This window comes from Chaetodon auriga, chromosome 2 (assembly GCF_051107435.1).
Source record: "Chaetodon auriga isolate fChaAug3 chromosome 2, fChaAug3.hap1, whole genome shotgun sequence".
Classification (NCBI taxonomy): Eukaryota; Metazoa; Chordata; class Actinopteri; order Chaetodontiformes; family Chaetodontidae; genus Chaetodon; species Chaetodon auriga.
In genome coordinates, this window is record NC_135075.1 from 25,797,742 (window position 1) to 25,820,456 (window position 22,715).

Sequence of the window (22,715 nt, forward strand, 5' to 3'; positions counted from 1 at the left end):
TCTGTTTTAGTTTGGGTCTGAAATTTTGAAGAATATACCCAAACTCAGTGTGCACAAATTAATTTAAAAAGAAGGTTTGTAGGAATTACAGCAGCTGTTAATGATAACTTGGGGTAAAGCACTTCAGAACAATGCTGATTTCAAAGTTTCAGTCCCATGACTGTGCAATAAAAGTATAATAAATCTGTGCTGTTCATTTTAATCTCTAAACGTCTTTTTCTGCAGTAAATGCATATTTTATTTTTAATATGTTTGAATACAGTTAATTCAGAAACGTGTTGTCCAAATAGCCTATTTACTGTATCAACTACGATATTATGTAGACATGAAACACTAATGTGCCGTGTTAGTGTGGTGTTGGCTCTATGACAGCTGTTGGCTCATAAATGTTTCCTTTGTGGTTGACATTTATGTGACATTTGCTGCAAGTGGCATTACGATGGAATGCTCCTTTATTGTTGTGACTCGAAACTATCTGAGAAGTAGAAAATCATATCACTTGTAAGTCAGCTGGTTACATTTTTACATTTATTTCATAGTTGAAAATTTACTGGTTGTATTTTAAAACAGCATCTTTCTGCAATACATGAAATAAGCTTTTTCAGGATGGGGCCAATATGCTCATACAGTAATGGCCCAATCACAGTTAAGCTCCGGTGACTAAGCTTGGCAGGTCTGTCAGTCTGGATTTCTTCACATGTTGAAACGGTGTCCATGGAAGTGCATTAAGGGAGATACTCTGTATACAAAGAATTTGGAGGGTTGATCATCTTTCCAAACCAAAAACACAAGCAAAAGTGTAAGGAAGAGATTAAATAGTGTTTGTCTGCTCTAACGTCAGCATATTTTCTGGTGTTGCAGGTAATGTTAGGAAAACGTGACTGGAACATCAACGGTGTGGAGGCTGTTCCTGGACGTTACTGTATCAGCGATTAGGCTAACGTCAGCCGCATCGTCCTGATCTGGTTTGGCGTGTGGAAGTTTACACTTCAGTAAGTCCAGGCAGACTTACCTCAGATAACATTACTTCAGCCAAAATTACCAAAGACTTTTATCTCAAAGTCAAAGTAAATACAACTGTTTAAGAATAAAAATATTAAAGTATAATGTTAACAAATGTGCTGTCTGTCCAAATATGTTTTTCTAAAATAAACTTCCAGGATGTTGTACTTATTTAGCAAAAATCCCCAGTGTGCATTGGACCAATCTACCTTGCCTACTGTGTCCCACAATGCAACGCACCAGAATGGTGTCAACAACAAACGGCGGGCCAGCAAGAGGAAGAATGTTTTACAATTTGCATATTCTGTTTCGTAATGAAATTCACTTCTGACAGTTATTGAGGCGAGAAATCAACTGTGAAGTTTTTGAATATTGGCAGTAGAAAAACCAGTAGAAAAAGAAAAACATTTTCAAGGTTGAGAAGCTCTATAAGCGTCTGCAGGGGTCAGTCATACTCACAGGCCTCACTTACCCCACAGTCACACTGACCACTGCAGCCAATACAGCAGACTTCAGCAACAGTAGCAGAGGAAAGCCAGGCCCACAACTCAAAGATGTTTGCTGTTATTCTGTCATTACATGACATTTTTGACATATTGAAATTATGCAGCTATTGCCAAGGTGGAAATGTTCACAATATGACTAAGCTAACATGGACATTAACATGAACAAAAATCCCATCAATCAACTAGTTTTATGAAAGGGCTCCCAGTTTGATTGAAGTAAAAGAGGTTTTAAAAATACCCTCCTCCTACCACAGTAATGACCTGACCGGCACGCCGCCTGTGAGAGAACAGAAAATACTTCTCTCATTATGACATTTTAAAATCACCGCTCCTGTTGCCTTCTGCTGCAAGCGTAGCAACATAACATCGGGCATGGGGCAGAGTATGTGGTCTCAGGAGTTTCAACTCCTGTGTTAAACTTGCTGAGTTTGGGGTAGCTCGCCTGGTAGAGCTACACCATGTACTAAGGCTGGGTACATGGTGTACGCTGGGTTTGATCCCAGCCTGGGCCCTTTGCTGCATGTCATCCTCTATCTCCCCTGCTTTTCCCATCTCTCTCCAGCTGTCACTGTCTAAATAAAGCAGAAATGCCAAATAAAATATTTTGGTGACTCCCAGTTGAGAAGAGGTTTATGAATATCACATCACAAGGGACAGCTCTCTGGCAGTCTGGTTGTAGTAGCAGCCAGACCACCGGCCAGTCAGTCCTGAGAGGACGGTCAGAGATGTCTCGAATCCACAATGGACATAATCAGAAACCTTCATATGAGAGTTACAGTCACTCCTCTGCAGTAACACGTATACACATGTATGTAGGCTTCATTTCATCTGATTCACTCAGTGACCCTGCTTTGACTGTTTGGTTGTTATGGTAACCAACTTGCCTGCCAAATATATGTGCGTGTGTGTGTGTGTCGCTGAATTATCTTTTGAAGACATGAAGAGCTGAATCTGTGCAGAGGGGACCCATCACGATGCAGAATACCAGTGATGCCAGTGATACTATGGTGGTGCAGATGTTAGTGATGATCATGTGTGCGTGTGTGTGCGTGCGTGTGTGTGTGTCTTGATGATGATGATGGGTGCATCTGGATGCCTTTCGCTGAGCTCTGCCATTTCTGTACTGAAGTATGGAGGCGTAAGAGAGAGAGAGGGAGCATGTGTCAGAGTTACATACACGCACACACACTGTAGAGCCTTAGCTGTGACACACAGACCTGTCTGTATCTAAAAATGGAAAGCACACTTGCTGTTGCTGAGAGGCCACAAGAAGCTTCTATATGAAGGCAGTGTACATACAGGGATTCATGTTAACATCCACCATCCTTTGAAATAAGATGTGGATAAAGGCTGTGGCAGCTCATGTCAGACCACCACCATGGCAGGAGTTACAAGGCTGCAGTTATTGGCAGAAATTGAATATAAGCATGTCCTCATCAGCAATAATCACCTGAAAATGAGAACTGTTTTTTCTTTCCTGTAGAATGAGCTCTTTATAGAGCAGGGGGGGCAGGGGGTCCTCTTCCACAGAGTCTGCCATGTTGCACCATCATGTTTCTACAGTAGCCCAGCAAAACTAAACACTGGCTCTAAAGAGCGTCTTGAGCGTTTTTCACTAGTCTCACAGCCACCATAGGTTTTCATGGACGCTTGGAAGGGAGGAGTGATGCCAGATATTTAGTTGGTTGCAATCTGCAACCTCACCACTGGATGCCACTAAATCCTACACGCTGGACCTGTAATTTTGTTTATTCTTCTTAACACATGCATGATAACGTCCACAGAGGATGCAGAAACATCCAAATCCTTATGTTAAACAAATGAAATGTAAGGTGTTCATTGGTGAGTTTTAGAGGTGTTGATGGGTGAGTGTTGTTACCTTTGGACAGAGCTAGGCTAGTTGTGCCCTGCTGTACCGGGTTTCTGTACTAAGGTGAGGTTGTTGCATGCTGACAGCAGCTTCATATTAACTATGTATGAGAGGTGTATTGGTCTTATCATTCAATTCTCACAGACACTGGTTCAGTGAAAGGTGTAACTGTGGCCAGCAGGGAGCCCAAGAAGTTGCTGCACTTCTGATATCAAATACTTAATGTGACACGGCAAAAAAGAAAAAAAAACAGTTCCCAAAATGTCGAAGTATTTCTTTAAAACCATCAGCTCCTTTTAAAAAGTGTTTCTTCCTTTTTTTCGCGCGTTTAGTACAGTTTGTCTCGGACTGGGACCCGTACAGCAACCAGTCCAGCGCATGGTCGCCTATGATTGGTCTGACTGTCAGAGCAGCGCGCTCTGATTGGTCAGATTATTTGGCACTGCAGCGGGTTGAAAAACTGCCTCGAACACATATCGTGACTTGTGTAACTTCATGGTGGGTCGTTACTGGATAACCATTTAACCCATTTCACCGCTTAATGTGGTGCTGAGGCACCGTCTGAAGGAACTCCGTCATCAGGGGCCTCTTACGTCGCGTTCATGAAATGCTAACAGACAATTAAATGGTGTTGTGACGAAGTGAGCTGCGTTAGCTTAGCAGGCTCCACTGGGATCACAGCTAGCTAAGTCAGTTATCTAGCCTTGTATTTGTAGCTAACAGCTAACAGGAGCGACAGCAGCACCACCGGGAGACGAGGTAAGTTAAAACAAAGTCCAGACGAACTAACCTACCTAAATAACTAATGACAGGTATGCTGAGAAGTGTTCGTGTAGTGAGAAACAAACAATCCGCAGTCACTCTGGCCTGAGCAGAGTTCAGCAGTAAAGCTGTTGTGCACATACACACGTTTCCCTTCTCGATGTGCTTCTACTAAACTCATCATGTCCAGATTGCGTCCCTTCCTTCCCAGCAGTAGCTGCTGGTTTCAGTTCGTCTCCATGAATGATATAATTCTCAGAGCCTTGAAAGCTGCTGTTGATGGGCAGTCAGCCGAATAACGTTTAGCACCAGTGTGGTGGAATGGTCTAAAACTTACGAGTCAAACAATTAAAAGCAGGAAGTAGGATTGAGAAGCTTTTCGAAAAATAGCAGAAATATGTTTAATAATAGAACATGAAATATGAAGAGATGACAATCTGTGGAGATGTCATAAAATGTATATTTGTCATCCTAAAACTGAAACATTTTTCTTTCCCATTTGTGCTTTTAGCTGCATCTTGTACTACTCAAAGTTGCATCACAGAGTAAAATTTTTGGCCAGCTAGAATCAATTTCCTGCTATGAAACACCTCAGGAATACAGGTCCTGATGCTACACCAACAACACTGGACACCAGCAGTTGTGTGTCATTGGTTAACCTCCTCCTTTCTCCCCAACAGGATGAACTGCCCTCCCACCAAACGCCTCCGAGGCCTGAACCACAATGTAGAGACAGCGATGGCATTTGATGACCCATTTGGAGATGACGACGACTTCACCCAGGACGACTTAAATGAAATTGACATCATTGCCTCGCAGGCCATCACCTCAGCCACTGCATCTGGGCTTGGGTCTAAACCAGGAACCAAACCAACAGAGCTGGCCCATGGGTCCACCTGGCTGCCTTCTGCAGGGCAGAGCAAACAGAGCAGAGCCACAGCCAAACACAGCAGAGAGAACGTGTTTGAGTTCAGCAGCGGCGGCAGAGGGAATGCTGGGATACCAAGCAGAGAGCTTCTCAGTGAGTTCAGATCAATAGCTGTTCATCTCAGTCAATCAAAGTCAATGTTTAGGAAGCTATTTTTCTTTTTTCTGTCTTTATTTTTTGTGACCAAGAGCTAATTTCTAGTCACTGTGTGTTGTCACAGTAAATGCACATACTGTCATATGGGAACTTGTACATATTTCTGCATTGTTGTACACTGTACCAAGATGTATTGATACACCTCTACTCGCACTCATAAAGCCTGCAGAATGACCTTAGTGTTTAACTAGCAGACGTCAAAGTGAATCTCAGACAGCTAATACCGTTGATGATAGTTTTTGTGTTGAATATTGTGACAAAGCTCTGGTGTTTCATATGTTCAGGTAAGAGGCAGCAGTTTGGGTCAGAGAGAGAAGACTCCTACAGTCTGCTGGAAGCTCAGCATGCAGAGCTAAAGAGGAAGGTGAGACTCGCTGGTTTCTCACTTTATGAAACTTCACAACATCCAACAGACACAAGATCAGCAGGGCAGATTTAGAGCAAAACATCCTGGAAGATCAGCACAGTTAACAGAACCACATAATCAGAGCCGAACAGCGCGTTCAGCGTTGCATTCGCACATGAGATTCGAGCATAAATAAATTATTTTGTTATTAAGTTATTAATTATTAAGTTTCCTGTATCCTCGTGTTTTTGTTGAGCAGGGCTCTTGTAAAGTGGTTTTAAGTCACTGAAAGCTACAAAGCAGTAATAAAGACCTTATAATAAATTATGAAAGAAGCAGACGACAGTTCATTCTACTGACTGACATTGAATTCTCTCTTACACTCTTGACCAAAAAAATATCCAGAGCCAGTAGAACAATGTAAAGATAACAAGGATGGGAGCAGTGTGAGGTCTTTGGTAGTAGATGAGATGTGCTACTTTAGGAGTAACTTGTACCAACTGAGAAGAGACTGGTGAATGTGTATGCTTTAGCTGAAGGAGGTGGAGGAGGAGATTGTGTTGAAGAGCGGGGAGATCCGGGTCCTGAGGGACTCTCTGAAAACAGTTCAGCAGGAGAAGGAGGCCCAGAAGCAGAGTCAGATCCTGCTGGAGACTGAGAGACAGAAGGTGCAGAGCGACAGAGAGAAGGAGCTCAACAGGAAGGTGACGAGCTGAAACACACACACACACACGTATATAGATATATATATATATATATATATGTATACAGTACATTCAATGCTCAGAATAACATGACGATGATATGTTGTTCAGGTTCAATCTTTGCAGTCAGAACTGCAGTTTAAAGAAGCAGAGATCAATGAGATGAAGACCAAACTGCACAGTTCAGACAGAAACAAGATGGCCTCTCCACTGCCTAGAAACAGGTCAGTCACTATTAGAACAGGTTTGGTGATCAGTTAAATGTGTGCTGATATATTTCTTTCATCTTTGTAAACTGAATATCGTTGGGTTTTGAACTGTTGGTGGCACAAAACAAAACATCCTAAGATGTTATGTAGATTCAGACAGTCACACTGAAAGCTACTGAGAGTTTGAGGAGTTCAGAAAAGTAAAACAAAACTTTATGGAAGTCTGTTTTTTTGTGAAGGGGTCAAAGGTCAGAGGTCACACTGTAGTGGAACAGTTGCAGCTGTGACTCACGAGTGAACACATTCGACTGTCAGAATGATTGTCGTCTGCTCATCTCTGTTCTGATTGGCTCTTCTCTCTTTCTCTCTCCTCTCAGTCCTAAAGTACTGAGTAGTCTCGCCCAGTTGCATCATGGGAGCAGCTCCTCCTCTCCAATAGAAAATGGTTTCATCACCAAGGAGACATTTGGAGCCCACGTCCCATCCAGAACAACACCAGTGAAGACACCGAGGAAGACACGGAGAGATGGTGGGGACAGAGGGACGTCCAGCAGCAGATCTGGTGACAGACAGGAAGTGTCTCGGCCAGACCCCTTCCTGTCCGTCAGACCTGTGCACCTGCAGCACCGAGGTCTGTCTGTCTGTCTGTCTGTCTGTCTGTCTGTCTGTCTGTCTGTTTGTCTGTCTGTCTGTGTGTAGTGCTCTCCCTCACGTCTAACGGCTTCATGGAAACTGTCTGTGTGTGTGGTTCTGTGTTGTCCACCAGGTGGCGTCCTGTTGGGCTTGTTGCTGCAGCAGCCTTTGTCTCCCAGCAGCCTCAGCCTCTCTCACCTGCTGTCTATGAGTATGACTGACATCCACCTGACATCCAGGTAAACACGCTGCACTGTGACCATGACAGCATGGAAGGTAATGCAGTCATATGTATCAGAGGGCAAAGTGTTTCCAGCAGTGACTTCAGAGGGAGACAGATATTGGTTCAATGCCTGCTGTGGCAGAATAAATCTGGGATTTAGCATCTCTTAATCCTCCCTCGTTAGCACTACTGAAGTGCCCTTGAGCAAGGTAATTAACCTCCAGCTACTTTAGTCAAGTGGACAGATCAAACGAAAGATTTCGTGCTCATTGAAAGTCACCCTGGTTTTATGAAGTTGACGAGTAAACACATCATGCTGATTAAAAAGAAGGGATCCTTGAGTTTGTTTCTAAGCACACCAGGCTGCCTTTGGACATCTTGTATTTAAGTCTGCACATGCATACAGGACAATAATAACCCAGAAGATTTTTAATCAAACATCATGGTGTCATGTTGAAGGGGCTTAATGCATCCACTTCACCCCAGTCACCACATGGTGTCACCAAATCCACAAAAGTGCAAACTGTAAAGCTCTGTATTATAAAATAACGTCTAATATCATTCTATCATTTGTCATTTGATTTTAAAACTTCATGAACACCATTTTGAGTTGAGTTGAGTTATGATAGATGTTTGAACAGGAGCAGCAGTGGTAGTTGTAGCACTACTCTCAAGCACAAAGGAGCCAGACTGTCTTATAAAAGACTAACTGATGCAGTGTTTTGTTGTATGTTATGATTTCAGTGGGCTGTCAGCAGGTTTTCTGCTCCACTCTGATGCTGCAGTCAGTGGTGCTGAAGGTGGAGCTCCCACAGCTGCTCTGAGTCCGGTCCAGAGTCTGGCTGTAACTGGACTCAACATGCTGAGTCAGAGCCGACCAGAAGCTGCAGCCAGCGGCAGAAACAAAAGGTAGATTGCTGGACTGAGATTCTGCAGCTGCTCTGCTGAACCTTTACTAACTCTGGTATCTCTGTTCACTGATAACATCCAGAACGACAAAGCTCAGCCAAAGTTGAACCGGTCTGTGGACGACAGAGCCCTCTTTTGGCCAAACCGTGTAACAGCAGCACTGAAATGACCTCTAGTTCAAAACGCCACCATGAGTGCACGAGTTAATGTAGATGATCAGCATTTCCAGGAACTGCATTTTATATTACCTTTACCTTTATATTTTACCTTTTTTCATACACATCACTGACAGACTTTTAGCGTGATTTGGGAAACTAACGTTCATTTAAGGACAAAAAACTTAATTCTCTGTGTGTGTGTGTGTGTGTGTGTGTGTGTGTGTGTGTGTAGGTCGTGTCCCGGGGCTGTCCTCCTCCTCCCTCTGCTGGACCTTCACCTGTCTCGGCTCTGTCAGGCTCTGGACTCACTCGGCTCCACCTCTGCTGCTGGTTCAGACTCTGCTGCTGCCGGCTCGCTCCCTGCTGCTGGACTAGGGAGACTGGAGGAGGCTGGTTTGACTGGTTTCAGCGTGGAGGACACTGGTTTGGCTGCTCTGAGGCTCCTCTGTCTGGTGCTGGCCCACAGTGACGAGGTGATGACACCACAGTAACACTAAAGACACCAGTAATGGTCCAGCAGACTCAGAGGCAGACCAGTATCAGAGGATGTCCTGCTCACTCTTTTAATTAATTTAATTAATGTGCAAGTCCATCACTATCACCTGTAACTTCTTTTGTGATGTGGGCTTTGTCCACACAGAGTGAGGGAGTCTATCCGTGTTGAAATCACAGTTCAGGTTTGGTGTAGTGTTACTTCATTCAGGATCAGTGAAGTTTGATCTGAATGAATCTTAGTAATGTTCGAGTGTTCATGCACAGAGCGAATGATCATCTGCTTGTTAAGTATTTTCTGACCTTTGACCTCTGTGATGCTCTCAGGTGTTGGAGGCCGTATTGTTAAAGGAGAGTCGAGACGAGAAGGTACAGACACACACACACACACACACTGGAGGGATTTTTCACTGAGATTTCTCCTTACAAAAACATTGGATTGAAATCCTCCTTCTCTCCTGCTGGTCTCAGGCCGGGCGCTCTGCTGCAGGTGTGGATCAGTGCTCCCACAATGCCTTGCTGCAGTCAGTGTTGCGGCTGTGTGAAGCGGGGCTCGGCGGTGGCTCACAGAGGGAAGAGCTTGTCCTCAATGCAATGAAGGCCCTGTGTGTCCTCATTGAGAGGACTCCACACACACATGCTGACAGGTAAACACACACACACACACACACACACACACACTCTTAAAGGTGTGACTACAGACTTCACCCACTCTGAGGCAGCATTTAGCACCAATCTTTCTTTTTTTGGACTCCTCCAATTACATTGGAAAGACACGCTCACTCTTATGATGCAACACTCACCTGGCAGGATTACTGGGGGTAAAGGAGTGGCTGAGCAGGGTGTGTGTGTGTGTGTGTGTGTGTGTGTGTGTGTGTGTGTGTGTGTGTATTTTCCACTGACAGTCAGTGGTTATGCAATATCTGCAAACTATCTGCAGCAATTTACAGTCACTGCGGTGACGTAACAGACCGGAGAAATGACTGATGAAACATGAACTGCAGGCGAACTTTCTGAAGATCACATGCAGAAGTTTCTGAAAACGAACTGATTTGTTTGAAAATGGATCAGTTAGGGCACACAGGGATTAACCCTTTGAGCCCGATCAGTGCGGTTTGCATCAAGAGTCATGGCAGCATCTGAGAAAGAAGAGATTCAGAGAACAAAAGAGCAGCTTCTGGACAGAGTTCAGTTTCTACTGCAGAAGTGACTGAAATGATTAAATAATCCTTTTACTGTTGACTGTTAATTAATTAGTCTCTCTCTCCTGCCCCCCCCCCCCCCCCGTCCCTCCCACCCCCTCCCTCTCAGGTTGCAGTGTGTGTTGCAGGTGCTGTGTGTGTGTTTGTCAGCAGACTGCAGGCTGCAGACTCTTTCAGGCTGTGTGTCTGTCCTCATGTCCATGTCCGACCACCGGACGCTGGCCCAGCAGCTCTGCTCACAGCACGGTGAGGCTCCGCCCTCTGCTGCAGCGCCGTTACTGCAGTGAATTTAACTCCTCTGTCATTTAATGTCATCTATACACTAAGGAAACACCCTTTAATGTTCACTGTAATGCTTTTTTATTTTATTTTCACTCAGTTATTTAAAGGTAAACTATACTGGATGTTGTGAAAAAATGGTCACTGAAGACCTTCTAGAAGTGTGATTATCTGCAGAGACGCTGCCTTCGTTTCCTTATGTTCTTCTTATTTTACTGTGGTTGGGAAGTTTGTGTGGGTGTGTATCCCCCAGCCAATCACAGTGCGTAGGTGAGGTCAGGACTTCATAAAAAGGTAGCAGCCAGGCTGACGCTGTAATCTGTGCCGTCTGTGTCTGCAGCTCGGCGAGCTCCTCTGAATTCTCCTGTCTGTCCACGGTTATCTCACGTTGACTGCTGTCTGTAACGCCACAGATTACTGCCCATTGTGATTACATTAGTGTCATGACACATGGCTATTGTCTGCTAATTAATGGCTAAGCTCGCCAGTAATCCAGCGATTAGTGTAGCTGTTCTTTCATACATATATAAACAATGCTAATAACACACGAACATGATATTTAATGAAGTATTTGCAAGACACCTCATCATTCATTTTCCTGCAGGCCGTCAGGGACGCTGCTGTCGCTGTCTTGCGTAGGTATATGACCATGCAGGTGGTACACGGGCCTGTTAGTGTTCTGGGGTGGGGGTGGGGGGTTGTTTACAAACGGTAACCAACAATTTGTGCGTAGTTTACGTTCACGTTTCTGCTCCACAGGATTTCACTGCAGCAGTGTTTGGTTTTGTCTTTGCCTTCTTCAGACCCGTGTGTTTTCCTGAAGTTGTTCCAGTTTATCAGAACCAGAACAGACAAGCGGGCCACACACACAGACTGGATTGAGCTGGACCTGCAGGTGACACACACACACACACACACACACACACACACACACACACACACACAGCCCTACATCCCACATACACCTCCTAGGTGTAGATGAATAACAGCAGGTTTTGTTATGGTCTCATGTTTCAAATAAACTGTCTTGTGTGGTCTGACCACGTCTACAGTCCGAGTGTTTCCACCTGTTCTGAATCTCTGCTGTGTTCATGGCCTCCTCCGAGCTGCATCTGACTGTCTGCACGATCTCTCTCCTACAACTCTGTGTCTTTTGTGTGTCCCTGTAATCTCAGCGCCATAAATTGCATCAAATCAGGATAATGGTGTACACTTTGAGACTGTTTTCACAGAAATCCATAGTGTTGTTCACAGAAGTAAGATGTTCATACCCTGAATACTTTCACACCATCACTGTGTGCCGTGGTCTCAGTGTCAGACTGTTTGTAATGAACAGAAACATGCTGTAAAATGGTCCAATAAGCATTTGAAGCACTGTGACACCCTCCCTCTGAGAGTAGTGGGCTGTTCTCAGCAGACATTGGCTTAATTTTGGAGGGTCGTCACTTGCTCTAGCTCTCTGCTCCAGGCTGGAACAGCTGGTCCATGGGCCTCCTCCTTTAGCAGGCACCCCCCCCCACACAGCACATATGCCACACATTCAAGCATTGCTTCGATGGCGGATGTTGTCAATTTCCAACTCCTGTTGTTTATTTTAGTGAAGTTTAGTTTAAAACCCACCTCCTACCTGGACTCATTCCCAAGACAGGTCGGTTAACACCTCATACCAAGGATATTTCTCATCACACTGTGGTCCTGCTGGAAATCAAGCAGTTAATTAATGTTTTTATATCAGAAACAGTCTTTATTGCTAATTTCAAGTGTCTTATATTTGGTCACGTTTCATAAGAAGCTTCCCTGGTTTCTGAATTTCTCCTGTTCTGTCCTTCATGTTTACTTGTCGTCTTGATAAATTTGGTGTTCAAGTGTTGAGTTTCACCGACAGCAGCTAAAAAAGGGACAGAGTGAATGTATTAATGAAAGCAGTATTACTAGTATGACGTGACTCTGTTGTTGTACTGGTGGAATTAGTACTAAATTCATCATTTAAACCATTATAGAACATATAATTCCTCCCCTCAGTGTTTGAATACAGGCTCAGTCTTGTTTGTTTGTGCTGGCAGCAGCTAATATTTGAATACAGCTTTTATTTGAGGCATTGCTTCTTTGTACCCTCTGCCATCTCCCTCCTAAAGTCTAAGAGGATGTTGTTTTTTTTTATCTTTTTCACTGACAGGGTGTGTTCATGGTTTTTGTTCTTAGTGTTGTGTTCATGTGCCGTGTGCTTTGTCTGTGCTACATATATGCATCCCACCGGGGGAGAATGAAGTCATCGATTGTTTGATTACAGTACTTCTGTTTTGGGTTTTTGCTGTGTTTGTGTTTCAGGTGGTTCGTTTGCTGAGCAGACTGATGACTCAGGGAGCAGAGAGCTGGACCACCAGCCGTCAAAGCGCCTGTCAGTGTTACACTGAGGTAAAACTCTCCGACCCTCTGCTCTCTCTGACACTCGACTTTGTGTCGCACCTTTCTGCACAAACCTCAAGTCTCTCTCTCTCTTTGTCAGTTGGTTCAGACGGTGGTGATTGTTTTCCATCGTCAGTGGTTGGATCTTCGTGGTTCTCAGGAGCCCACAGATTCCACAGGTCCGTCCTTTTTCCAGCACGAGGCTGGAAATATTCACCATGTCTCTAAAACGGTTCACAACACCCAACAATCTGCCTCTTAATTCATTGGTCACTACTCAGTACTCAGTAGTTTTGGTGTTTTCCTTCAGGCCTTGCCCCGCCCCTGCAGCGGTGCCCCGCCCCCTCGCCATGGTGGCGCAGCGCAGCGGCGTCGCTGCTCAGAGAGTGTCTGCTGCTGCTGCACTGGCTGCTGCTGCATCACAGCAGCTTCTCAGAGAGCTGCAGGCCGCTGCTGCACATGTACGACCAGGTGATACCTGCTGTACGAGACACGCTGAGGAAGATCCCCGAGCTGAGCGAGAGCGAAGGTACACGCGCACACACACACACACACACACAAGGTTTTGTGAAGTTACTGGACATTTTGAGACTCGTAACTGCGGCGCTGCCCAGGCAGTTGTTGAAGTACTGTCCAGCTCAGGAGTGTCAGCTGTGCACGCGGACAGCCAGCAGTCTGCAGGTTTTCATCTCAGCCAAACTCAACCCTCAAGCCTTTTCTATATAAAAATGAAGCAGGAAGTAGTCCCATCAAACCAGAACATCGTCTCTGTTGGTTACATCTCTCCTGTCAGGCTCTTGAAGCGGTCAGATATGATCAGTAGCAGTTAGATTTCTGTGGACAGCACTGAGTCTTGTTTGACAGATGGTCTGGTCCCTGGTCTGTATCTGCAGTGAAGACGTCAGGAGATGTTTTGACTCAGTTTCCATTAATTCCTCCAAACATGTTGCACCATTAACTCTTTTTGGACTGACTCTCGAATGCACACAGTAGAAATGGACTTGAAGAAACTTGCTAGCCATCTACATTAAGGCTACAAACAACCCACAATGCAACACTCTTTGTAGGAGCTGATGTCACACTGGTGCTCTCTCCATTTAAAAAGAATATCTGCCTTTGTGAATATGCACATTTCTGGTCCTCAGATGTCCTCTGCTGTGCCAAAGATGATTCGTTTGGCCATATATTGTAACATCGGTCAGAACTCTGAAGTAAACAGACAAAATGTTTTCCACTTCCTGTTTCCTGTCTGTCAGAGCTGGCATTGGAGGAGATCTGTCGCTCGGAGGGGGACGACACTGACGATATGGACACTGACACCGGCTCCTGATTGGCTGCTGCCAATGATTTCACCAGGGACCGAGCAGACATAAGGGACAGTTTACTGACTGTTGATTGGCTGTTTCAGACTGAGAAGAGGACGAACAGACTGTCTTTTTGTGATGAAGGATCAGAGAGTGACTGACGTGACACAGGATTTGTTCTGCTGTCTGATGAGATTTAACTATTAAACGTGAAGGTGAGAAAAACTGCTGCTGTCACAGTTCATGATCTGTATGCGCTTTCCTTCATTCTTCCTTGTTCAGAACAGGATGAACGTAAATTTGAGGAGACTCACTGCTGGGCAGCGGCCGGCTGGTCGCAAAGCCTTCAAGAGTTTCTCAAATCATCAAAGGATTTGTTCGACATTAATTTAGTTCTTACTCGCTTTTTGGCACCGAGTTCAACAAGAAGGTAAATACCACTCTCATATCTGTCCATTGAATATGAAGTGAGCAGCTGGTTAGCTTAGCTTAGCTTAGCTTAGCACAAAATCTAGGAACGGGGAAAACCTTTTAACACCTACTTGCACCCCAAAAGCTCACTATTTTACATTTTACATCTCGTGTGCTTAATCTCCTCAAAAACCAATTTGTAAAAATGTCAATTTGCTGTTGAACGAGGGTTTTATGCTGGGAGCCAAGAAATAGTCCGCTGCAAACACCCCAGACAACAGCAAACAAAAATTCAGTTTTTCATCTTATTTTTCTGTCATGATTCCTCATATTTCTTATTTTCAGAGCGTGTACGCCCACATTTCATTAGGACAGGATGAGATAAAAGATTCACTAACTGGCACATTTAATGATGGTTTATTTCTTTACTTTAATGCATCATTTGAATGTTTATTTGGTTTATTTATAATTCAGCAGGTCAGTATGGTGATTTCATTTCTCCAGTAAGTGTAAGTGCATCAATAATAAAATGCTTCCTTCATTAAAACCAAACAAAAACCAGCTCAGGACCAGAAGAGTTTGTGAAACATGTTTATTTATCCTTAAACTGTAACTGAGGTCTGAATGACACATTCAGAAGAAGGCATCCGATTGGCTGGCTGCAGGTCTGCTGGGTCGTGATCGGCCAGTCAACAAAAGACGTGTGTGTCAGGAATAATTTTAGTCTGGTTATCTCGAGATTCCAGCGTCACTATTTTCATATTACGACTGAACACATGGAGCTTAAATTAGCTCCTTTGTCCTGACGTTGAACGATCCTCTTACGCTGACGAATCACAAATAGTTTTCTCATGATCACAAATTTACTGCACTGTTATTTTGGGAGCGTGGTTGCATGTAATCGTTATTCCAGTGATGAATGTGTTTGTTATCCAGGCAAAATTAGGTGTCCTGTCATGAGAAAACTATTTAATAAAAATAGTAATCAGTACATTGTTGTTTCAGGATCAGTTTTCATGAGGACCACAAAAACAGAATTTAGTGAAATCCATCCTGAGATAACAGGCTGTCACGGCGGCTTTCAGCTTCCATTAAACTGATCGTCATAAAGAAACTTTGTTGTTTTACAGCCTGAAACTGTTCGTTTCTGGAGTTATTTCTGTTTTTCACAAAGATTTCTGTTGCTTGTGACTTTGGTGACTGACCGATCCTTCTCTTGAACCAGGAAGTGTAAACACTGAGAGAAATAAGCTGAGTCCCATCTTTAGTCCTCAAAGTCCACTATTTCAAACCGATGGTGTGTCCAGGCGGTCTTCATCAGCGCCATAAATCAGAACCGATCATGTGACCACGTGTTGATGTGGATCAATAAAGCTGCCTCTGCTGGATGTTAGTAATGAGGCCTTAGTTTGACTGGGACTCTGAGTTCAGGGGGAACACAACGAACACACCGCTCGTCCCGGCTCGTGTCGGAAGCTGGTGGATCAGTCGTGGTTTGTGGAAGACGAGGAGCAGGTCCGGGCCTCGGGGGGAGGTCACCGTCACAGACCCTTTCTGAGGAGGCAGAGTGAGTCACAGCTACAGCGGGAGGAAGGCACCTGAGGGTTGGTCAAGTAATCCAGGATCAGACGGTCTGTGTAGTGTCTGTTCTTGTATGTCTATCTTTGTGAGGACCAGTTTTAGTTTTTTGAGTGAGGGACTGAGGACACTTTGTCTGATCTTCACCTCTTCAAACACTGTTGAGGGTTCAGACTAGTTTTAAGGGTTAAAGTTTGAACCGGGCTAAGTTGAGTAAAAGGGTTGGGGCTCATTAGCGGTGATGGTTACGGTGAGGGGCTAACGCCGGCCCTCACAAGTATAGAGGTACAAACGTGTGCTAGTGTTTTTTTTCTGTCCATGTTGGCACCACCTGCTCGTCCTCCTCTTGTTTATTCTGTAGTGCTTTTTGTGAGCTGTGATGCGTCTTGTGCGTGCTGTGATGAGGCGTGCAGGGATTGGTCAGCCACGGGTGCATCAGCAGCTCCGACGCCTCCAGCCTCTCTGCGGGCGACTTCCTCAGCATGCAGCCAATCAGACACTTGGCTTGCGGTGACAGCCAGTCGGGCAGGCTGAAGGCGCCGCGGCGGATCTTGGCGAACAGCGCGGCGGGCTGCGTGTCCTGAAACGGGTATCGTCCAATCAGCATGGTGTAGAGAGACACGCCCAGGCTCCAGATGTCTGCGGCGCGGCCAGAGTAAGAACCTTTCCCATTGGTCAGCAGCTCGGGGCTGACGTAGGCCGGACAGCCGTGTCTGTCCGTCAGAGAGTCGTCGTCATGGTCACCGTGCAGGAGGACGCAGTCGTTGAGGCCGAGCAGAGCGAGACGAGTCCTGCAGAGAGAAAAGCACAGGTTCAGTCTACTGCACCAGCCGTGACAGCAGTACTACCTGTAGTACTACTGACAGAACTGGTACTAGTACTCAGTGGGTAACAGTGTCTGGAGGTCTTCATGGTAGTACCTTTAAGTTTTCTGCCACTGATACTAATTATGTTGTTGCTACGAAGACTGCTGATACCACTGATGCTGTCAGTAGTGTCACCTGCACTTTTAAACAGTATTAGTTGAACTTTCAGTAACATCCTTAGTATTGTTTGCAGTATTAGTGGTAGTGTCAGTAGTATATAGGGGTAGAATCAGCATAATGCTGCAGTACTCCTAGTATTATCAGTACTACCAGCCTATCAGCCTCACTCGTGTCACTATAGGAGTTGCTGTAGTATGCAGTACTAGTAGTACTAACGGAGTACTTGTCCGTCTCACCTGTATTTGTCAGTGAAGACGAATCGGCGGAGCTTCAGGTCTCTCAGGACGACTCCGTGGTGATGACAGTGCGTCACAGCGCTCAGCATCTGCGTGAACAGACGCCCCGCCTCCTCCTCGCCCAGACGCTTCCTGCTTCGCACGTAGGCGTGCATGTCGCCGTGGTGACCGGGCAGGAAGATGTACACGCTGTCCTGACCAATCACCACATCCTGCAGGCCACAGATGTTGTCATGGTGACCGATCCGGGTGTAGGCGGCCAACCGTTCCTGGTAACCACGTAGAGGAAGCACCTGTAACCGTGGTAACAAGGAGGGACAGTTAGGGTTAGCAGTAGTTAGTACATTAGTAGCAGTATCAGTGGCAGTATAGGTAGTATTTCTTGCAGTATAGGTAGTATTTCTTGCAGTATCAGTGTTACTGTAGCTCTACCTGGCAGGTGTGCTGCTGCTGTGTGTGCGCGTGCTCAGCCCTGTAGGTCTCCTCCCCCTCGCAGCGTTCGAACAGCAGGTACGGTCCGACTCTGGCTGGCGATTGGCTTTGGTTGGGCTTGGGGGCGGGGCTTCTGGGCTTGAGGCAGGGCGATAGGCCGGTGTCTGGAGGGTGCGGAGTCAGACGAGCGACTTTACATTTCGGTAAATCATCCCGGGGCTCGTCCAGAAGCCTCTTCAGGCACAGCTGAGATCGGACCGCGGTCACATCCGAGCTCATCTGTGATTGGAGCAGAGAAGTGACATCATCAGGTTAATTAACACTCACAGCTTTGTTGTGACTGTGAAGCTGCAGGAGGCGTTTTAAACTAGTGTTTCACGTATCTGCTCACCAACGTTTACAATCACTTCCTGTTTGAGCAACATTATGAACATAAGTTTAGAGATGACAAAGCGCCACCGCTCTCATCTCATATGTCGTTAGAAGAATATTGACTGTTTCTACTTTAAGTCTGCACATTTCGATTTTGCAGGTTTTTCAAGAACGATTCGGGTTAAAACTGTAAATGTTAAGTTTTCGGTTTAATCTCTGCGCCGCAGCGCCCTCTGCTGGCGCCTCCTCCCTCCACTGAACCCACGTACAGTACGAGGAGTGTGTTCCGTGTGTGTTCTGTGTGTCGGCCGCTCACACGTCACACTGTTAACGTGTCTATAGGCTTCATGATGCAACTTCCTGTAAGCTGACAGACGCTTCAGCTTTCAGATCGTTGCATCAGAACACAACAATTTATAGTTTAAACAGCCTTTAAATACAGTCAACACCTACCACACACACACACACACACACACACACACACACACACGCTGTGAGAGAGAGTGTGAGCGCGTGTGTGTGTGTCGAGCCCGTGGTCGCCGCGGTGACTCTGTGTGGAAACCTGCTGTTGGCCAACTCTGCTTTCACTCTGGTGAAACACCCTGAGTCACAGCGTCACCACAGCGACGTCATCCCCTGACACACACACGCACGCTCACACGCACGCACAGAGCTGACGTCTCATGTTCAGCTGCAGCTTCGCAATCAAAGATCAAACGACTGAAACCTGACGAAGGCCTGGCTGAACAGCCGCTCCTGTCTTCATCTTCATCATCTTCAGAAATCAAGTCATTGAATCTTTCGGTCTGGACAGTGTTTGGAAACGGTGACAAAATGTCCACGTGATGTCCCAACAGTCCAAATACATTCAGTCTGTTATGATAGAAGACACAGAGAACTTCTCCATTTTTAGCATTTTTGCCAAAAGAAACGACTTGAACCACAAACCAGTCACCAGCTGCTGATCCAGTTTGTTCTTGATACTGATCTGATGGGACCAGCTCGGTGTCTGCTGCTGTCAGCGCGTCAGTCAGAAGTTGAGGCGTCCTGTCCACGTTTTACTTTCTAATTATTTTACCCTGATTCTGTTTATTTTCACCGTATTTGCGCTCATTTCTTGTGTTCACAGCGTTCCTGCTGCAGCAAACCTGCATTAAAATTAGTTTGAATGATTCACAGCAGAAAACTCTGCTTTCACAAAGTCTAATACTTGGATTTGCTCATGTTTGTGTCCCTGTGTGAACTGACGTTAAGCCTAAAGGTCCACTGACTGTCAGCGTCTTCATCAGGGGATGAGTCCGCTCAGCTGTCCTGGACTCAGTCTTGCATCAAAGTTGGTGCTTCGACAAACCGATCCCGACTTTCTAGACTCCTCCAGAACCTTCAGCTGTATCACACTGCATTCATCGAGCCACATCAAGTTCTTTAAAGCCAATTTTGAAGCAAGAGGTGTTACAACATCAGCCGGCCACTAAATCCTCTGAGCTGCAGGCAAAAAACATCTGCTGATGAAGACCACGATCCGACAGAAAGCTCCAGAAAAAGCCCCAAACTGACCTCGACTTCAGGATTCTTCTTCTTCTGTTTGATCAGAAACTCTTCTGACTACATTTACTGAGCTGCAGCACAGTCACAACTATTTCGAGGTTTTTTATACTTTGAGTATTTCATTTCCCGCTAGTCATACATGTTCTAGAACTACCACGAACTCCACACAGCAGTGAAATGAGCTCCACCTCCACAACACAACGCTGCTGTCTGCACGTTACTGCATCAGCACAAGTAATCCAGTGTTTGTATGAGTGAAAGAAAGGCCACGAGGAGGCTCCTCACTGACCACACTAGAGAAGAATTTTGACTTTAGTTATCGAGGACTTCTTCCATCACTGCTCTGAGGTCAGTTTCTTACCTTGTCCTCGTCAGACAGACAGACTGGTCCGGACTGCAGGTCAACAGGAAACCAGTAGATCCAGTACACTAAGCAGAAACCCAGTAGAGTCAGTGGAGCTGATGCTGTCTGTCTGTCTGTGGAGCAGAAGGTTTTCTCGTGCAGTTTGAGCTCGGACTGGGAGCAGCAGGTCGGATACTGGGAGGACTGGAGTCCGCCGATGACGCCTTTGTGTCCTTATTGTCGTGTCGGTTGCGCAACCTGTCGTCAGTCAGCTGTTACCGAGCTCCTTCTTCAATCATCATCAAACTGACGGTGAGAATCAGCTTAACGACAACAAACCGAAAGCATTACTCAAAAACTAAAAATGAAACTTGTCTTTTTTTCTTTTTTAAGAAATATATCCGGCGCTGAAGCGAACAAAGCCGAGTGGAACCGAGTCCTCCTGACTTCCTGTCGGAGTTTAAAGTACAGTAAGGTCCGCGTGTCGGTGTGGGTTCAGGTCCAGGCTGATCCTCCGGACTCCGGTCTGCTCTGACCCCCGCTCGGCTCCAGAACTTCCAGGCGGACTGAGGAGCCGGACTCGGACTGACTCTGGGTCTGTTTGGTTACGTTGTTTCCTGCCGCGGTGTCGTCATCCTGAGGGGGCGGAGCCACGATGTTGCAATCCTGAGCCGCTCGTTCGTCAGAAAAGGACACGAGACAGTTTCGATATGTGTCCTCGGTGGACGTACAGGGGACAAATACACGGTTAGAAGTACAAATACTGCGTTCTAAAATCTTCAGCAAGTAAAACTGCAAAAGCATTAGTATCAAAATATACTTATACTGCCAAAAGTACAAGTACTCATTATGCAGAATGGCCCATTTTAAACTAAAATATATCACTGGATTACAATTATTAGGTGCAGGCTTCATTTCTTTAATGGTGCAGCTGTTAGGTGGAGCTGATTTTAATGACTACATGCTGCTGGGTTGCTTGTGAAATAAAGTCTTATCTTAACCTTAAATCATGATTATATATCATTATTTATGTTCATCTGAATATACAAAGTAACTTATCCAATGAATGTAGTGAAGTAAAAAGAACAATATTTATTGAATAGACGTGGGAAAAAAGTAAGTACAAGTACATCAAATATGTATTTACCACAGCTGACGACAGCTTGCATCACACACAATGAACAATGAGCACAGTAACACAGCCAGTATGGAAAGATACAGATGGAGTACATTTTTTTCTCTCTCTCTCTCACACACACACACACACACACACACACACACACATTTATATACATACAGTATATATATCAAAGACAGCACTGCGATGATGTCAGTCAGATTTAATTTTACACTACAGCTGCTTGTTTTATATCTGGATCATTATCATACACTGACACACTGGGCAGCGTCTAAAACCCTGTATGAACCCTGAACACATCACTGCTCAGTCGACTGCAATGAAAGAAAAATGAAGCAAACAAAACTTTGAAAAAGATACAGTGAGATGAAATAAAGTTAAAATAGTTACAGTGTAGCCTTTACATTCAGATCAATCATTACCAATAAAACAAACTATTAACAGTAGTTTTAATGTTAGAACAGTTATAATTATCTCAGCTGAATTCTTATTTTCTTTTAATAAATGTCGGCCTCTTATTTTTTTTGTACTTTGAAGTGAAGTGACTGCAGTTTGACTGAAGCTAAATGATGAACTATTGTAACGAACAAATCAAACGTCCTGACTGCAAAGACTAAAGTCGATGAGGTGAAGACGTTATGAAGCACAGCAGACAGACTGACAGAAACTGCCTTAACGAAGCACAATTAGACTGAAATCAATTCATTTCAAAGGAAAAAGCAACGAAGTCTGTGCTGAGCTTTCAGTACAAGTTCAACTTTGGTGATCAACAACTCTTTTAATGATCTGTTAATCATTTCATTCAAATTTAAAGACTAATAATAACAATAATACTTTAGCTGCAGCCTCTCAAATGTGAGCATTGGCTTCTTTTCCGTGTTTTATAGTTTACTGAACTTCTTTGGATTTTAGACCTATCGGCCAAATGACTCATCTGTTAATCAAGACTGTAAACTGTAGATTAATTAATAATGAAAATAAGTTTACTTGTAGCCTTTGGAGGAATTTATTCTGTTTGCTACATTAACCAGAATACAACATTATACCACAGTTCATATGAGGTTTTCCTCTGACAGTGAGGGACCAGTCACAGTGTTGATCTGCAGAGCTGCAGCCACCTGCTGACCTTTGACCTTAATCTGTGTTCAGTCTGTGGTTGCAGGCTCATCTGAGTTTGTTCCACATTCGGACACGTGCGACATGTTTCGGCTTTTCCTGAACTAAATCCACCCGATCAGTTGATCGGTGATCCGTCACGCTGACTCTGCAGTGCAGGAGATTTAGATCAGCTACAGGTAAACTCACACCTGACGAGTTCTAATCAAAACACATCAGCTGATCGTAATCAGAGCGGTGGTCTGTGTTAAAGCAGGTGTCATTTTTGATGTGGACTTCAGTTTTATGTCACTTCCTCCTCCAGCTCAAACACTGTCCAGGTGAAGCGGAAAAACAGCAGCTGCATCACATGACCCGACCTCACCTGACCTCCCTCTGCCCCTCCCCCTCTCTCGCCCACATACACAGGTGAGTGATGCCCGACAGGTGATTTATACACACACGCATTCAATAGAAACATGACAGT

The 22,715-nt window shown here is 45.0% G+C and overlaps 2 protein-coding genes across 3 annotated transcripts; one reads left to right on the top strand and one right to left on the bottom strand.

Annotated features, from left to right (window-relative positions):
* The first annotated feature begins 3,777 nt into the window (after positions 1–3,777).
* Positions 3,778–14,309, top strand: atrip (ATR interacting protein). Of its 2 annotated transcripts, none has more exons than XM_076745320.1 (17): positions 3,778–4,137; positions 4,821–5,161; positions 5,509–5,588; positions 6,104–6,274; positions 6,386–6,498; positions 6,861–7,114; positions 7,250–7,355; positions 8,084–8,248; positions 8,639–8,879; positions 9,226–9,267; positions 9,370–9,545; positions 10,210–10,346; positions 11,183–11,274; positions 12,708–12,794; positions 12,886–12,964; positions 13,096–13,314; positions 14,042–14,309. In XM_076745320.1, exons 2-17 carry the CDS (start codon positions 4,822–4,824, stop codon positions 14,113–14,115), a joined length of 2,376 nt encoding a protein of 791 aa, XP_076601435.1. In that variant the 5' UTR covers positions 3,778–4,137; position 4,821; the 3' UTR covers positions 14,116–14,309. The 2 variants fall into 2 exon arrangements, with proteins under 2 accessions (XP_076601435.1, XP_076601444.1); XM_076745329.1 differs by having other exon boundaries at positions 3,820–4,137; positions 12,886–12,956; positions 13,106–13,314; positions 14,042–14,262.
* Positions 14,310–15,081: 772 nt separating this feature from the next.
* trib3 (tribbles pseudokinase 3) lies at positions 15,082–20,598 on the bottom strand. The gene is made up of 4 exons (XM_076743350.1): positions 20,014–20,598; positions 17,733–18,011; positions 17,301–17,593; positions 15,082–16,869 (listed from the first exon to the last, which is right to left on the bottom strand). The coding sequence occupies exons 2-4, from the start codon at positions 18,009–18,011 to the stop codon at positions 16,377–16,379; spliced, it is 1,065 nt and encodes a 354-aa protein (XP_076599465.1). The 5' UTR covers positions 20,014–20,598; the 3' UTR covers positions 15,082–16,376.
* Between the last annotated feature and the right edge of the window lie 2,117 nt (positions 20,599–22,715).

Bases quoted from the DNA above. Each gene is read 5' to 3' on its own strand.
- atrip (XM_076745320.1), top strand. From the start codon at position 4,822: ATGAACTGCCCTCCCACCAAACGCCTCCGAGGCCTGAACCACAATGTA. The intron at 6,499-6,860 runs GTCAGTCACTAT...CTCTCCTCTCAG, and splicing joins TCTCCACTGCCTAGAAACAG to TCCTAAAGTACTGAGTAGTC. The intron at 8,880-9,225 runs GTGATGACACCA...TGATGCTCTCAG, and splicing joins TGCTGGCCCACAGTGACGAG to GTGTTGGAGGCCGTATTGTT.
- trib3 (XM_076743350.1), bottom strand. From the start codon at position 18,011: ATGAGCTCGGATGTGACCGCGGTCCGATCTCAGCTGTGCCTGAAGAGG. The intron at 17,594-17,732 runs GTAGAGCTACAG...CCACGGTTACAG, and splicing joins AGCAGCAGCACACCTGCCAG to GTGCTTCCTCTACGTGGTTA. The intron at 16,870-17,300 runs GTGAGACGGACA...TTCTCTCTGCAG, and splicing joins GTCTTCACTGACAAATACAG to GACTCGTCTCGCTCTGCTCG.